The sequence below is a fragment of the Babylonia areolata genome, chromosome 32 (assembly GCF_041734735.1).
Source record: "Babylonia areolata isolate BAREFJ2019XMU chromosome 32, ASM4173473v1, whole genome shotgun sequence".
Lineage (NCBI taxonomy): Eukaryota > Metazoa > Mollusca > Gastropoda > Neogastropoda > Buccinidae > Babylonia > Babylonia areolata.
Window position 1 is genome coordinate 19,550,564 of NC_134907.1, and position 16,292 is coordinate 19,566,855.

Genomic DNA, 16,292 nt, shown 5'->3' on the forward strand with positions numbered 1-16,292 from the left:
AACATCCACTTTGTTTTGTTTTTCTAAATTACAGGAAACATCCACTTTTGTTTTTCTAAATTCCAGGAAACATCCACTGACCACGTCCACAGTTCCAGCCTCTCCAAGGAGTGTAGGAGCAGTCGCAAGTGTAGCGCCAGTAGCCTTCCCGACACGTCCCCCCGTTGAAACAGGGGTTGCTGGCACACTTCCCAACACACCCTGTAACCATGAACAACACAAAATCATTTACATCGCGCTGAATCGTGTGCAGAGATAAATCAAAGCGCTTACCCACCAGTCATTCACACGCATGCTTCACCCTGATCTGGAGCTATGTAAGACTTCCTCTTCTTCTTCGTTCGTGGGCTGCAACTCCCACGTTCACTCGTATGCACACGAGTGGGCTTTTATGTGTATGACCGTTTTTACCCCACCATGTAGGCAGCCACACTCCGTTTTTGGGGGTGTGCATGCTGGGTATGTTCTTGTTTCCGTAACCCACCAAACGCTGCTACTGCGGACCACTGGCGATGGTCAATGTGACAGGCACCGAGAGCTTTCTTCAAGGAGTCTTTGTATCTCTTCTTGGGTGCTCCTCTGTCACGGTGGCCAGTGGACAGTTCGCCATACAGCGCGATCTTGGGCAGGCGGTGGTCCTCCATCCTGGACACGTGCCCTGCCCAACGTAGCTGGGTCTTTAGCAGCACTGCCTCGATGCTGATAGTCTTTGCCTGCTCCAGGACCTCGACATTTGTGATGTAGTCACTCCAGTGGATGCTGAGGATGGTGCGAAGGCAGCGCTGGTGAAAGCGATCAAGCAGTCGTATGTGGTGCCGGTAGGTGACCCAGGTTTCGGAACCATACAACAGGGTGGGCAGTACAACAGCTCTGTACACGCTGATCTTTGTGTCTTTCTTCAGGTGTTTGTTGTTCCACACTCTCTTGTACAGCCTGCCGAATGCGCTGTTTGCCTTTGCAAGTCTGTTGTCGATCTCCTTGTCGATCTTGGCGCATGGATTACAGGATCTTTAACGTGCGTATTTGATCTTCTGCTTGCATATACACACGAAGGGGGTTCAGGCACTAGCAGGTCTACACATATGTTGACCTGGGAGATCGGAAAAATCTCCACCCTTCACCCACCAGACGCCGTCACCGTGATTCGAACCCGGGACCCTCAGACTGACAGTCCAACGCTCTAACCACTCGACTATTGCGTCCGTCTGAGCAATGTAAGACAATACTTATCTACACATTGTTAACACATTTCTGCCCACGGACGTCAAACCTATGTCCATGCAGATCAGCGTTTGTCACCCACAGACATAGGATTGTTGTTCGTCTGGTCTACTTTCAGTTTTGGTTGCGATTAAAGGGAAGAAACTCTTATTCAAACAAAACCGGAAGAGTTCGAACGAAGGGAAATTCAAGTTTCTTGTGTGTGATTTTGGAGCCAAAAAAGATGAGTTTTCAATGAAAATTGACTTTGGATGAGGCTGTCAACAAAATCATGACGGACTCTTACAGTGAAGAGGAGGAGGAGGATGAATCAAAAAACGAAGTAGAGGAGGAAAATAGCGATAATTTCGTCGAACCGAGTGCAGAGGAAGGTGAAGAAGTGGCAAATGATTCAGACTGCATGTTTTCTTTAGATTTGTTGTGATATATTGTGCAAAAAAGCACGTTTTATGCGTGTTTTCTCTGTTTTATTTTAGCAATAATTTGTAATGACTAATTATAAATTTCCTGCCTCCAAGGGTTTCAGTACTAAACTACAGTTATTTTTTAACAAAAATGCTAAATTTGATCAAAATCCACCATATCTAAAGATTTTATGAGCATTTTTTTTTTTTTTTACCATACCCTCTCGCGTCATCACACTGGTAAAAACTTCTCAGGCAAGGGCAGGCAACTCAACATTAAAGGCTTGGGCAGAACAGAGCTAACAGAATGTGAGAGAAACTAGATGGACAAGGAGGGATAGGGCAAGCTATTTGGAAAAGAGGCTGGTTTTAACCCTTTGAGCCCTGACCACCGCTTTACCGGTGGTGGGGAGGGGTGGCATAATGCCTGGCCACCGGTTGAGCGGTGCGTAAACACTTGTGTCGTGTTTTGCTATTGGTTGACTTATATTGAAGAGCCAATCAGAAAAACCGTAATATTCTGATGTCAGCGAACGTAGTACCAACATTGCCGCGCCTTTTCACTGTGTTTTGTGCATGTGCTTTGGATAAAAAAGATCGATTTCTACCATGAAACGTGCAGAGTCTCAACCTGACACGCCTCCTTTGATCAACTGATTCTGCATGCTCAGATTCATTTTCAACATCACTATCTGTAGCAGAATCATCCGATTCGAATTCCACCTCACTATCAGAGTAATCATTGTCATACTCTACTTCCGATAAATCATCAAGCATATCAATTACTTGCTGTGTTGTGTACAGTTTTCTCGCACGTATGTATGTATATATATGTATATTCATTCGTTCATTTATTTATAACATAGAGCACTAATCTTGTACTTTATTCTGTGTGAGACTGGGAGCCAGTGCAGAGATTGCAAGAGAGAAATCAAATCTTTTATTCATAGTAACAATAATAATAATAATAATAACAATAATAATAATAATAATAATAATAAATAATAATAATAATGATAATGATAATAATACTATAAGTAGGAGAGATCAACAACAACAACATCATTAATAATTTTTTATCATTGTTGCTTGTTGCCATACCAACAGCAAAGGACAACAAAAACAATAATAAGGATAAGGATAGATTTAAAAAAAAAAAAAAGAAAGATATTATCATTATCATTATTATTACTATATTTCTGCAGAGCACTCATCACAGGCCACAGCCGGCTCTGAATACTTTCAATGGCAGATTAGTAAACTTCAAGGGCTGTAACTGAATACTTTCAATGGCAGATTAGTAAACTTCAAGGGCTGTAAACACTGTAACATCAATATGTCCAACTCTAATACCGGTGTCAGAAAATGGTGTGGCAAGCAAGCGATGTGATGTGGTCACAAGTGTCAATGCCTTCTTCTTTTTTTTTCCCCTCTCTTTCTCGGGAACATCGTTTAGAATTCTGTTGACTTGAAAGCAAAATCACAGTCAACAGCTTCTGAAAAACCCTGCTGGGGTGGGCCGCACGAGCGAACTCTGCAGCGCTAAGTCTGCGTATCATTAGGAATATTCCTAACTCCACGGTAACTTCCATTGTACTAAGGAACATTCTCATCTCTAAGCAAACTTTGCGGTGAAAAGACTGTCTCCTGCAAACCCGGCCTGGAGTTTTTGGGGCCTGTGCTGTTTTCCCAGCACTGTTTTCAACTCCAGAGAAGACCTTCCCACTTCCCCCCCTAAGACTTCTATGACCTGCATGAACCCTGTCGTGCAGTCCATGACCCACATGAACCCTGTCGTGCAGTCCATGACCCACATGAACCCTGTCGTGCAGTCCATGACCCACATGAACCCTGTCGTGCAGTCCATGATCCACATGACCTGCATGAACCCTGTCGTGCAGTCCATGACCCACATGAACCCTGTCGTGCAGTCCATGACCCACATGAACCCTGTCGTGCAGTCCATGATCCACATGACCCGCATGAACCCTGTTGTGCAGTCCATGATCCACATGACCCGCATGAACCCCGTCGTGCAGTTCATGACCCCCATGAACCCTGTCGTGCAGTCCATGACCCGCATGAACCCTGTCGTGCAGTCCATGACCCCCATGAACCCTGTCGTGCAGTCCATGACCCGCATGAACCCTGTCGTGCAGTCCATGACCCACATGACCCGCATGAACCCTGTCGTGCAGTCCATGACCCACATGACCCGCATGAACCCCGTCATGCAGTTCATGACCCCCATGAACCCTGTCGTGCAGTCCATGACCCACATGAACCCTGTCGTGCAGTCCATGACCCGCATGAACCCTGTCGTGCAGTCCATGACCCACATGAACCCTGTCGTGCAGTCCGTGACCCACATGAACCCTGTCATGCAGTCCATGACCCACATGAACCCTGTCGTGCAGTCCATGACCCACATGAACCCTGTCGTGCAGTCCATGACCCACATGAACCCTGTCATGCAGTCTCACCTCTGACCACTCCGTACACCTCTCCTTCTCTCAGCTGTCCCACCATGTCCATCAGCTTTCCGTTGACACGCAGACCTCGCATGCAGCCCACGAAGCCATCGTTGTAGTCAACCAGGGCACCTGCACGCGCGCACACACACACACACACACACACACACACACACACACATACACACGCACGCACACACCCAAAACAAACATGTACACACACACACACACACACACACAAAACACACACACACACACATGCAACGCACACACACACACACACACACACACACAAAACATGCCCCCCCCCACACACAACCACACACACACAAAACAAACACACACACACACACACACACACACACACACACACAAATATTACTCTCCATGATTGAAGACAGTCCAAATCAGAGACATGCCAATACATTGTCAAACATAACTATCAAATTAGAGGGGGAAAAAAATCTGTTTCAAATACAGTTCAAACAGAAAATTCACTTTATAACACTTGTTCAAATGCACTGAAAAAGAACACAAGGCAACACAGAAATGGTTCAAAAAGGCTTTCAACCAGTTCAGGGGTGGAACTCTCTATGCACGTAAAAGGTTTAAGATCAACAGTTCTCTCGCCTTTCACAACTGTAGGGGCAGTGAATTCATATCAACTGTATGCAGGGCTCGGCACAGAAAGGCAAGGCCCAATGATTTCTCCTTCACAAACTGTAATCAGGATTCATGTTGTAAAATAGGTAAAAATAGAACCTTATTTTTCAAGGGTAAAAACATCTCAGGACAGGCCGTAACCACCTGAAACACCACCTATACACGAAACTCCGTATCGGCGACACAGAGCAGTGCCCCTGCAGAACAGGCAGCCAGACAACAGAACATCTGCTGCAGTCCTGCCCGCTCCACCAAGCGCTCTGAGAGAAAACCTGGCCCGACCCAATCCCAGCGACCCGGAAGCTCTACAGAGGACTGGAGGACCTGCGACGTACTGCCGCCTTCGTCGAGGAGACGGGGGAATCCGTCTGATAAATGACGAACGAGACAACAAGGGTATAAAAAAAAACAAAAAAAACCCACCTCTCCTTCCACTGTTTTCATCTTCTGCAACCAGTCAGGTACCCACTGACACCTGGGTGAAGTGGAGGAAAACTCAGAGCAAAGCACCTTCACACATTCACTAAAAAAAAAAAGTTTCAGTTTCAGTTGTCAGTCACTGCGTTCGGACAAATCTATACATGCTACACCACATCTGCTAGGCAGATGCCTGACAGCAGCATAACCCAACGCACTTGTCAGGCCTTGAGTGCATGCTTATATATTTATGTACCTATCAGAATGGATTTCTTTTTACATAATTTTGCCAGAGGACAATACTCTCGTTGCCATGGGTTCTTTTTCAAAGCGCCAAGTGCATGCTGCACACGGGACCTCGGTTTATCGCCTCATCCGAAAGACAAGACGCTCAGGTTGATTTTCCAGTCAAACTTTGGAGAAAGGGCGAGAGCGAGATTCAAACCCACACCTTAACGGACTCTCTGTATTGGCAGCTGAGCGTCTTAACCATTCTGCCACCTTCCTCCTAAAAAAAAAAAAAAGAGGGGAAAAAAAAAACCCAACCAGCTGACTCACCGACATACAAAGCCGTTTTCAGGTCCAGCAGCCTGATCAGATCGGCGTCCTCGTTCATGCTGACCTCGGTGAAGTCATCGATCCTCATCCACGCCTGCTTGCGGTTCTTCTCGATGTGGACCGTGTGCCAGCGGTCATCATTCATCGGAGCCGGGGACTTGAAGGGCAGGACGTTGACCCCATTGCCCACGTCATATCGGAACTGTATCGTGTCCGACTCTGAAAGTGTGAGGAGAAATCATTTATGGAAACAGCATGAGTGAAAGTGCAAGGAGAAATCGTCATGGAAACAGCATGAGTGAAAGTGTGAGGAGAAATCGTCATGGAAACAGCGCGAGTGAAAGTGTGAGGAAGAAATCGTCATGGAAACAGCATGAGTGAAAGTGTGAGGAGAAATCGTCATGGAAACAGCGTGAGTGAAAATGCGAGTTGAAATCTTCATGGAAACAGCGCAAGTGAAAATGTGAGGAGAAATTGTCATGGAAACAGCATGAGCAAAGCCACTTGGATAAAAAAAAAAGCTGCACACACACACACACACACACACACACACACACACACTGAAGGAAGATCCCTGCGAACATACACACACACACAATTGTTGTGACAAAACTGAACTAGAATGAAGAAGGCATTCACACACACACACACACACACACACACACACACACACACACACACACAACACACACACACACACACACACACACACACACAAAAGTTGACTGCTCTGACCGAGTGACTTGAGTTGACACATGCACCAACACATATAAGTGACTCACGCACTGACACCGATTTAACTTTTAAGGTAACACACGCACTTAAGTTGACATACGGACCAACAGACTAGACAAATGCACTAACAGACTTAAAAGTGACGATGCACCAAAGGAAATTTTTTTCCTAAAATTACGTTTATCTAACATTCTTACCGTGACCCACTAGTGCAGACTCTGGAAGGGAGTCAATTCCTGTCCTGTACAAACTACTATCCACCTATGCAGAGAAAACGAAAGTAGCTACGGCCCATAACCTCCCGGAAGAAGGTTACCTCCCCTCTGTATCCCTGTCTAGCTTCCTCTTTTGACGGCACCTAACCGTACAGCGATTTACAAGTGACACATGCACCGATGGCAGCTTACAGTGACACACACACACCAACAAAGTGACTCACGGAACAGACGAACTTCAATGAAGTCGGTGTCACCGGTACAGTGAATCATGACCCCATCGGTGGCAGTAGTCTTGAACTGGAACCAGATGTCGCCAGCATTGTGGGCCTCAAAGGTAGGGAACTCCAGCACTCCGTCCGGCATGTTGAAGGTCACCGTGTTGTCGAACAGGTCTGCACAACAAGAGAGAGGTCAGTGACCCCACAGATCTGTACAACATGTGGGGGGGTGGGAGGGAGGGCGGGGGGGGGGGGGGGGGCAGGGGGGGGGGCAGTTGTTTGTTTGGGTGTTTTTGTTTTGCTGTCTTTTTTTTTGTTTTGTTTTTTTTTGTTTCTGTATTTTGTTTTGTTTTTTGGTTTCCTTTTTACTCTTAACTCTCTCCATACGAACGGCGAAAGAGACGACGTTAACAGCGTTTCACCCCAATTGCCTTCATCAAAATATTGCAAGCGGAAGGCTCTTATACTGAAGAGGTGAATGTTGACAAAGAATACCACAATTCTGACGACGGAAGCTAAAGGTTGGGTCACTGATTCAGACACCCACTGGACATCCGAGGGTCTGTGTAGAGGAGAAGAGAGGACTGGCCGTACTGAGTGAGTTAATACAGGGGCAGATAACAGCCGAGAAAAGTTTCTACTGGAGTGCTGAAGGAAGCTTGTCAAAACATAAAACACATCACTTTAATATCTGGGTTCAGTGTTATATGATAATAATACTCATAATAATAGTAATAACGATGATGATGACAATACTAACAATAACAACAATAATAATACTAGTAATAATAATAATGACGACGATGATGATGATTCAAATTCAAATTCAAAAACACTTTATTGATCCATATGGAAATTAGCGATGATGATGATAATAATAATAATAATAATAATAATGATAACAATAATAACAATAATGGATACGTATATTGCAAACTATCCAGAAACCCATTCTGGGTGCTTTACAAAACATATGGTTTTATACATGACACATTACATCCATGGTACATATACACACCAAAATGTAACTAGCTAACCATACACACACACACACAACACATACATACATTCAAACAAATATACATCGGATAGGTACACCTTCTTCTTCTGCGTTCACTCATATGCACACAAGTGGGCTTTTACGTGTATGACCGTTTTTACCCCGCCACGTAGGCAGCCATACTCCGTTTTCAGGGGTGTGCATGCTGGGTATGTTCTTGTTTCCATAACCCACCGAACGCTGACATGGATTACAGGATCTTTAACGTGCGTATTTGATCTTCTGCTTGCATATACACACGAAGGGGGTTCAGGCACTAGCAGATCTGCACATATGGCGACCTGGGAGATCGTAAAAATCTCCACCCTTTACCCACCAGGCGCTGTCACCGTGATTCAAACCCGGGACCCTCAGATTGACAGTCCAACGCTTTAACCACTCGGCTATTGCGCCGGTCGGATAGGTACACCAATCCAGGCCCCGAGTGCATCCATGTATGTTGGTGTACCTATCCAAGGGGATTTCATCTACAGAATTTTGCCAGACAACGCTCTCGTTGCCATGGGTTCTTCTTCAGTGTGCCATTATGCATGCTGTACACAAGACCTCAGTTTACAGTCTCATCCGAACGATTAGACGCTCAGTTTGATTGTCCAGTCAAACTTGGGAGAAAGGGCGAGAGCAGGATTTGAACCCAGACTCTTACGGACTCTCTGTACTGGCAGACGAGCGTCTTAACCATTCTGCCACCTTCCTCCACAGGGTTCGAACCCGCACTGACCGTCTCCGAAGCACTCTAGCTTGCCCAGCTTGTGTCGGCCGATCTTGGAGTCGGTGACCACGCCCGTGTCTCCGAAGTGAAGCTCCATCACAGGCAGGTACTCCTTGTGCACCAGGTCACCTGTACATCACATCATCATCGTTATCATTACATCACAGGCAGGTGCTCATTATGCTCACCTGCACATCACATCATCATCGTTATCATTACATCACAGGCAGGTGCTCATTATGCTCACCTGCACATCACATCATCACTGTTATCATTACATCACTGGCAGGTGCTCATTATGCTCACCTGTACATCACATCATCATCGTTATTACATCACAGGCAGGTGCTCATTATGCTCACCTGTACATCACATCATCATCGTTATCATTACATCACAGGCAGGTGCTCATTATGCTCACCTGTACATCACATCATCATCGTTATCATTACATCACTGGCAGGTGCTCATTATACTCACCTGTACATCACATCATCATCGTTATCATTACATCACTGGCAGGTGCTCATTATGCTCACCTGTACATCACATCATCATCGTTATCATTACATCACTGGCAGGTGCTCATTATGCTCACCTGTACATCACATCATCATCGTTATCATTACATCACTGGCAGGTGCTCATTATGCTCACCTGTACATCACATCATCATCATTATCATTACATTACATCACAGGCAGGTGCTCATTATGCTCACCTGTACATCACATCATCATCGTTATCATTACATCACAGGCAGGTGCTCATTATACTCACCTGTACATCACATCATCATCGTTATCATTACATCACTGGCAGGTGCTCATTATGCTCACCTGTACATCAAATCATCATTGTTATCCTTACATCACAGGCAGGTACTCCTTATGTCCACCTGTACATCAAATCATCATCGTTATCATTAACCCTTTGAGCCCTGAGTTCCTGAGCAATTTTAACCCTTCTGCCTGAGCTCCTGAGCCAAAATTTGCAAATAATTGGTATTTAAAGTGTCACGGCAGATATAAAAAGAGTGCCCTGACCACCACTTTACCGGTGGTAGAGAAAAATGACATAATGCCTAGCCACCGGTTGAGCGGTGCAAAAGGCGAAGAAGAAGAAGAAGCAGAAGGCGAAGAAGAAGGCGAAGAAGAAGAAGGAGAAGATCAAGCACAAAAGGCTATCACTGACCTATGTCTGAGGTCTGAGTGGTCTGACCAGCATCACAGTTGCAGGTCTGGCTTCCCCCGATGCAGCCCTTTTCATCCAGTCCACAGGCGCACTTGCCCGAGCCCGGTGCGGCCCCACCCCAGTAGTACATTGGCTGGTACGTGCGTCCCACCCACCAGCCGTAGGTGCGGGCTGTCGTGGTTGGGTCGGGGTTCTCCTGGTTTGCTGCACGTCACACCACAACCTTACTGACACGACACATCCTGCCATACCTTCATATGTATGATAGTCAGTCGTGTCCGACTAAGTATGACCATCAAAACAGCAGAGGAGGCAACTGCTGTCCCAACAATCTGGGCTAGAATGTGGATTATGGTGGACAGTGTCTTGCCCAAGTTACATCCCCACTCTCTTGGTCAAAAGGGTTTTAGGACAGTCGGCATTGGGATGGTCCCCAAAGGCCAACTAGCCCCCAAGGCTGCAGCACAAAGCCCTTACTGACACAACAGCACGTCACGCTGCACCCTTACTGACACAACAGCACGTCACGCTGCACCCTTACTGACACAACAGCACGTCACGCTGCACCCTTACTGACAACACACACCAACAGTGGCGACGGTCATCGGTGTCGTGTGTTTTTGCTCCTGCTGTGATAGTGCGTGAGTGACTTTGTAATTTTGTGTAATTTTGTATTTTGTATTTGTATTTCTTTTTTTTAACACAACAGATTTCTCTGTGTGAAATGAGGGCTGCTCTCCCCTGGGAGAGCGCATCGCTATACTACAGCGCCACCCACTTTTTTGTAGTGCAGTTTTATTTGTTTTTCCTATCAAAGTGGATTTTTGTACAGAATTTTGCCAGGAACAACCCTTTTGTTGCCGTGGGTTCTTTTACATGCGCTAAGTGCATGCTGCACACGGGACCTCGGTTTATCGTCTCATCCGAATGACTAGCGTTCAGACCACCACTCAAGTTCTAGTGCGGGGGGGGGGGAGAAAATATCGGCAGCTGATCCGTGATTCAAACCAGCACGCTCAGATTCTCTCGCTTCCTAGGCGGACGTGTTACCTCTAGGCCATCACTCCATATGACACATGTGTGCAAGTCTACCATCCCAGCATGTCTGATTCACGCAAAAATCTGTCACCCCTACGTCTCTGACTCGCACAGAACGCAGTCACCCCAACATGTCTACATCACACAACAAACCAATCACCCCAAAGTCTCTGACTCACACAGAACCCAGTCACCCCAACATGTCTACATCACACAACAAACCAATCACCCCAACGTCTCTGACTCACACAGAACGCAGCCACCCCAACATGTCTACATCACACAACAAACCAATCACCCCAAAGTCTCTGACTCACACAGAACGCAGCCACCCCAACATGTCTACATCACAGAACAAACCAGTCACCCCAACGTCTCTGACTCACACAGAACACAGTCACCCCAACATGTCTACATCACACAACAAACCAATCACCCCTACATCTCTGACTCGCACAGAACCCAGTCACCCCAACATGTCTACATCACACAACAAACCAATCACCCCTACGTCACTGACTCGCACAGAACACAGTCACCCCACATGTCTACATCACACAACAAGCCAATCACACCAACGTCTCTGACTCACACAGAACACAGTCACCCCAACATGTCTACATCACACAACAAACCAATCACCCCAACGTCTCTGACTCACACAGAACACAGTCACCCCAACATGTCTACATCACAGAACAAACCAATCACCCCGACGTCTCTGACTCGCACAGAACACAGTCACCCCAACATGTCTACATCACACAACAAACCAATCACCCCAAAGTCTCTGACTCACACAGAACCCAGTCACCCCAACATGTCTACATCACAGAACAAACCAATCACCCCAAAGTCTCTGACTCACACAGAACCCAGTCACCCCAACATGTCTACATCACAGAACAAACCAATCACCCCAAAGTCTCTGACTCACACAGAACCCAGTCACCCCAACATGTCTACATCACACAACAAACCAATCACCCCAACGTCTCTGACTCACACAGAACCCAGTCACCCCAACATGTCTACATCACAGAACAAACCAATCACCCCAAAGTCTCTGACTCACACAGAACCCAGTCACCCCAACATGTCTGCATCACACAACAAACCAATCACCCCAACGTCTCTGACTCGCACAGAACACAGTCACCCCAACATGTCTACATCACACAACAAACCAATCACCCCAAAGTCTCTGACTCACACAGAACACAGTCACCCCAACATGTCTACATCACACAACAAACCAGTCACCCCAACGTCTCTGACTCACACAGAACGCAGTCACCCCAACATGTCTACATCACACAACAAACCAGTCACACCCACATCTCTGACTCACACAGAACACAGTCACCCCCACATGTCTACATCACACAACAAACCAATCACCCCAACGTCTCTGACTCACACAGAACACAGTCACCCCCACATGTCTACATCACACAACAAGCCAATCACCCCAACGTCTCTGACTCACACAGAACACAGTCACCCCCACATGTCTACATCACACAACAAGCCAATCACCCCAACGTCTCTGACTCACACAGAACACAGTCACCCCAACATGTCTACATCACAGAACAAACCAATCACCCAAAGTCTCTGACTCACACAGAACGCAGTCACCCCAACATGTCTACATCACACAACAAACCAATCACCCCAAAGTCTCTGACTCACACAGAACCCAGTCACCCCAACATGTCTACATCACACAACAAACCAATCACCCCAAAGTCTCTGACTCACACAGAACCAACCCACACACCCTCCTACACACAAAAAAACACACTCACTGAGCGGGAAGAGCAGCTTGGAGTTGTTGCAGACGTACTCGATGCGCTGTCGACAGGTGTCCGCCCGCTCTATGATGTCCTCCAAAGCCAGCATGTTGTCCGTGGAGTAGTGGATGCGACGGACGTAGGACCCCGGGTCCTGGAACCCGTTGACGGCAATGTAGTCCTGGCTGTCATGTCCGACCAGCGTCATGATCTTGTAGTCTGTGTCTGCAACCACCCGTTACAGGCTGGTCAGCACAACAAGGAGGTGAGGGGTGGGTGGGTGGGGGGGGGGGGGGTCAGTTCAGTTACTCAAGGAGGCATCAGCAATGACAGTTTTACACCAGCGACACATGGGGTCAGTTCAGACAATAATAAATGAACAAATAAGGAAATAAATGTAAACACACACACACACACAAAAGAAAGTCGACGCACAGAACCAAACCCCAAACCCAAAACCCAAAACTGGCTTCCTGACCTCTGTCACAGGAGACTTCAAAGGGAGGTAACGGTCCCGAGCCATCTGGGTCGATGATGGCCGTCTCCAACCCTTCCACGTTGCTGTACTGCTTGTGCATCTCACACGAAATGTGATGGGCCGCTGGAACACAAGGCACTTCAATTCACCTGTCATCTCTCAAGGAGGCATCACTGTGTTCAGGCTAACCCACACACGCTACACCACATCTGCTAAGCAGACGCCTGACCAACAGCGGAACCCAACATGTCTAGTCAGGCGCTGAGGGAAAACTAAGTACAGAAATATATAAGTAAATAAATAAGTACAGAAATATATAAGTAAATAAATAAAGAAAGAAAGAAAAATATATATATGAACTACTACTTAATGGAAAAATAAGTAAATACATAAATAAGTAAATAAATAAATAAACAAACAAATACTACTACCACTACTGATAATGACTGATAAATAAATCAATAAATCGATAAATAAATACAAGGTGAAACAGAACCACCTATTTTCTGTCCCTCCCAACAAGTGGAGTGATGGCCTTGAGGTAACGCGTCCGCCCCGGAAGCGAGAGAATCTGAACGTGCTGGTTCGAATCACGGCTCAGCCGCCGATATCTTCTCCCCCTCCACTAGACCTTAAGTGATGGTCTGGATGCTAGTCATTCGGATAAGACAATAAAACGAGGTCCCGTGTGTAGCATGCACTTAGCGCACATAAAAGAACCCACGGCAACAAAAGGGTTGTCCCTGGCAAAATTCTGTTGAAAAATCCACTTCAGTAGGAAAAACAAATAAAACTGCACACAGGGAAAAATACAAAAAAAATGGGTGGTGCTGTAGTGTAGCGACAGGCGCTCCCTGGGGAGAGCAGCCCGAATTTCACACAGGGAAATCTGTTGTGATAAAAAGAAATACAAATACAAAATACAAGATGTGGATGAACTGGTCTTTTGCACAGAAGGCTACACCACATCTGCTTGAGAGATCCCCGACATCAGCATAACCCAAAGCACTAGTCAGATCCCGAGTGCATGCGTATCTATCAGTGGACTTCTTCAACAGAATTTTGCCAGAGGACAACACTCTCGTTGCCATGGGTTCTTTTTCAGTGCGCCAAGTGTGTGCTGCACATGGGACCCCCGTTCTTATCGTCTCATCCGAATGACTAGACGCTCAGTTTCATTTTCCAATCAAACTTGGGGAGAAAGGATTATGAGCAGGAATCAAACCCAGAACCTCGCAGACACTGCATCGGTCGATAAGCGTCTTAACTCTCTCCATACGAACGGCGAAAGAGACGACGTTAACAGCGTTTCACCCAAGTTACCATCATCAAAATATTGCAAGAGGAAGGCTCTTATGCTGAAGAGGTGAATGTTGACAAAGAATACCACAATTCTGATGACGGAAGCTAAAGGTTGGGTTATTCAGACACCCACTGGACATCCGAGGGGTCTGTGTAGAGGAGAAGAGAGGACTGGCCGTACTGAGTGAGTTAACAACAAAGGCAGCTATGTCCCAACCAAGACACCTATGTCACAACCAAGACAGCTATGTACAAACCAAGGCAGCAAAGTCACAACCAAGACAGCTATGTCACAACCAAGAAAGCTATGTCCCAACCAAGACTGCCGTGTCACAACCAAGACAGCCATGTCACAACCAAGACAGCTATGTCACAACCAAGACAGCTATGTCCCAACCAAGACTGCTGTGTCACAACCAAGACAGCCATGTCACAACCAAGACAGCTATGTCCCAACCAAGACAGCTATGTCACAACCAAGACTGCTGTGTCACAACCAAGACAGCTATGTCCCAACCAAGACAGCTATGTCCTAACCAAGACTGCTGTGTCACAACCAAGACAGCTATGTCACAACCAAGACAGCCGTGTCACAACCCAGACAGCCATGTCACAACCCAGACAGTCGTGTCACAACCCAGACAGCTGACTTCTTCTTCTTCTTCTTCTTCTTCTTCTTCTGCGTTCGTGGGCTTCAACTCCCACGTTCACTCGTGTATACGCCAGAGGGTTTTTTACCTGTATGACCGTTTTTACCCCGCCATGTAGGCAGCCATATTCCGCTTTTGGGGGTGTGCATGCTAGGTATGTTCTTGTTTCCATAACCCACCAAATGCTGACATGGATTACAGGATCTTTAACGTGCATATTTGATCTTATGCTTGTGTACACACACGAAGGGGGTTCAGGCACGGGCAGGTCTGCACATATGTTGACCTGGGAGATCGTAAAAATCTCCACCCTTCACCCACCAGGGACCGTCACCGTGATTCGAACCCGGGACCCTCAGATCGAAAGTCCAACGCTTTAACCATTTGGCTATGGCGCCCGTCAGCCAGCTGACAACCGAGGCAATATACTCACACACATGACACATCTCTCCCTTGTAGCCCGTGTTCTGGCAGTCGCAGTCGAAGTTGTTCCAGGACTGGGTGCACTTGCCGTTGTGGTTGCAGGGGTTTGGGGTACACCTGACACAGGGTTCCAACCATGACAGTCAGACATACACAATTTTTGCCAGTCGACAATGAGAGAGAGAGAGAGTGGGTGGAAGAAAGAAGTGGAGAGAGAGAGAGAGACAGAGGGAGAGAGGATAGAAGGAGAAAGGGAGAGAGAGGGGGTTTGGAGAGAAGACACAGAGAGAAGAGAGAGTGGGAGAGAGGGGGAGAGAGATGGGGGAGAGAGAGAGAGAGACAGGGAGAGAGAGAGAGAGAGGAAGAAAGAGGTGGAGAGAGAGAGAGACAGACAGACAGAGGGAGAGAGGAGAGAAGGAGAAAGGGAGAGAGAGAGGGGTGGGAGAGAAGACACAGAGAGAAGGAGAAAGAGGGAGGAGGGGGGAGAGAGAGAGGAGAAAGAGGGAGGGGGGAGAGATGGAGCAGAGAGAGGGAGAGAGATGGAGAGAAAGAGGGAAAGAGGGAGAGGGAGAGAGAGGGTGGGAGAGGGAGAGAGAGGGGGGGGGAGAGAGGGGGGAAAGAGAGAGAGGAAGAGAAAGAGAGGGGAGAGAGAGAGAGGGAGAAAGAGAGGGAAAGAGAGAGGGAGAGAGAGAGAGAGGGGAGAAAGAGAGAGAGAGGGGGGGAGAGACAGAGAA

The 16,292-nt window shown here is 47.0% G+C and overlaps 1 protein-coding gene across 1 annotated transcript in view; it reads right to left on the minus strand.

The window, feature by feature from the left end:
• The window catches only part of LOC143276480 (neurexin-4-like), a 54,244-nt gene that overhangs the window by 13,097 nt on the left and 24,855 nt on the right, over window positions 1-16,292 (minus strand). Inside the window, exons 12-20 of the mRNA XM_076580995.1 lie at window positions 15,569-15,675; window positions 13,184-13,306; window positions 12,721-12,930; window positions 9,872-10,075; window positions 8,687-8,806; window positions 6,909-7,079; window positions 5,735-5,953; window positions 4,109-4,228; window positions 82-201 (exon numbers count right to left, since the gene is read on the minus strand). Of these exons, the coding sequence (XP_076437110.1) occupies window positions 82-201; window positions 4,109-4,228; window positions 5,735-5,953; window positions 6,909-7,079; window positions 8,687-8,806; window positions 9,872-10,075; window positions 12,721-12,930; window positions 13,184-13,306; window positions 15,569-15,675 (1,394 nt within the window). The remainder of the gene's footprint in view (window positions 1-81; window positions 202-4,108; window positions 4,229-5,734; window positions 5,954-6,908; window positions 7,080-8,686; window positions 8,807-9,871; window positions 10,076-12,720; window positions 12,931-13,183; window positions 13,307-15,568; window positions 15,676-16,292) is intronic.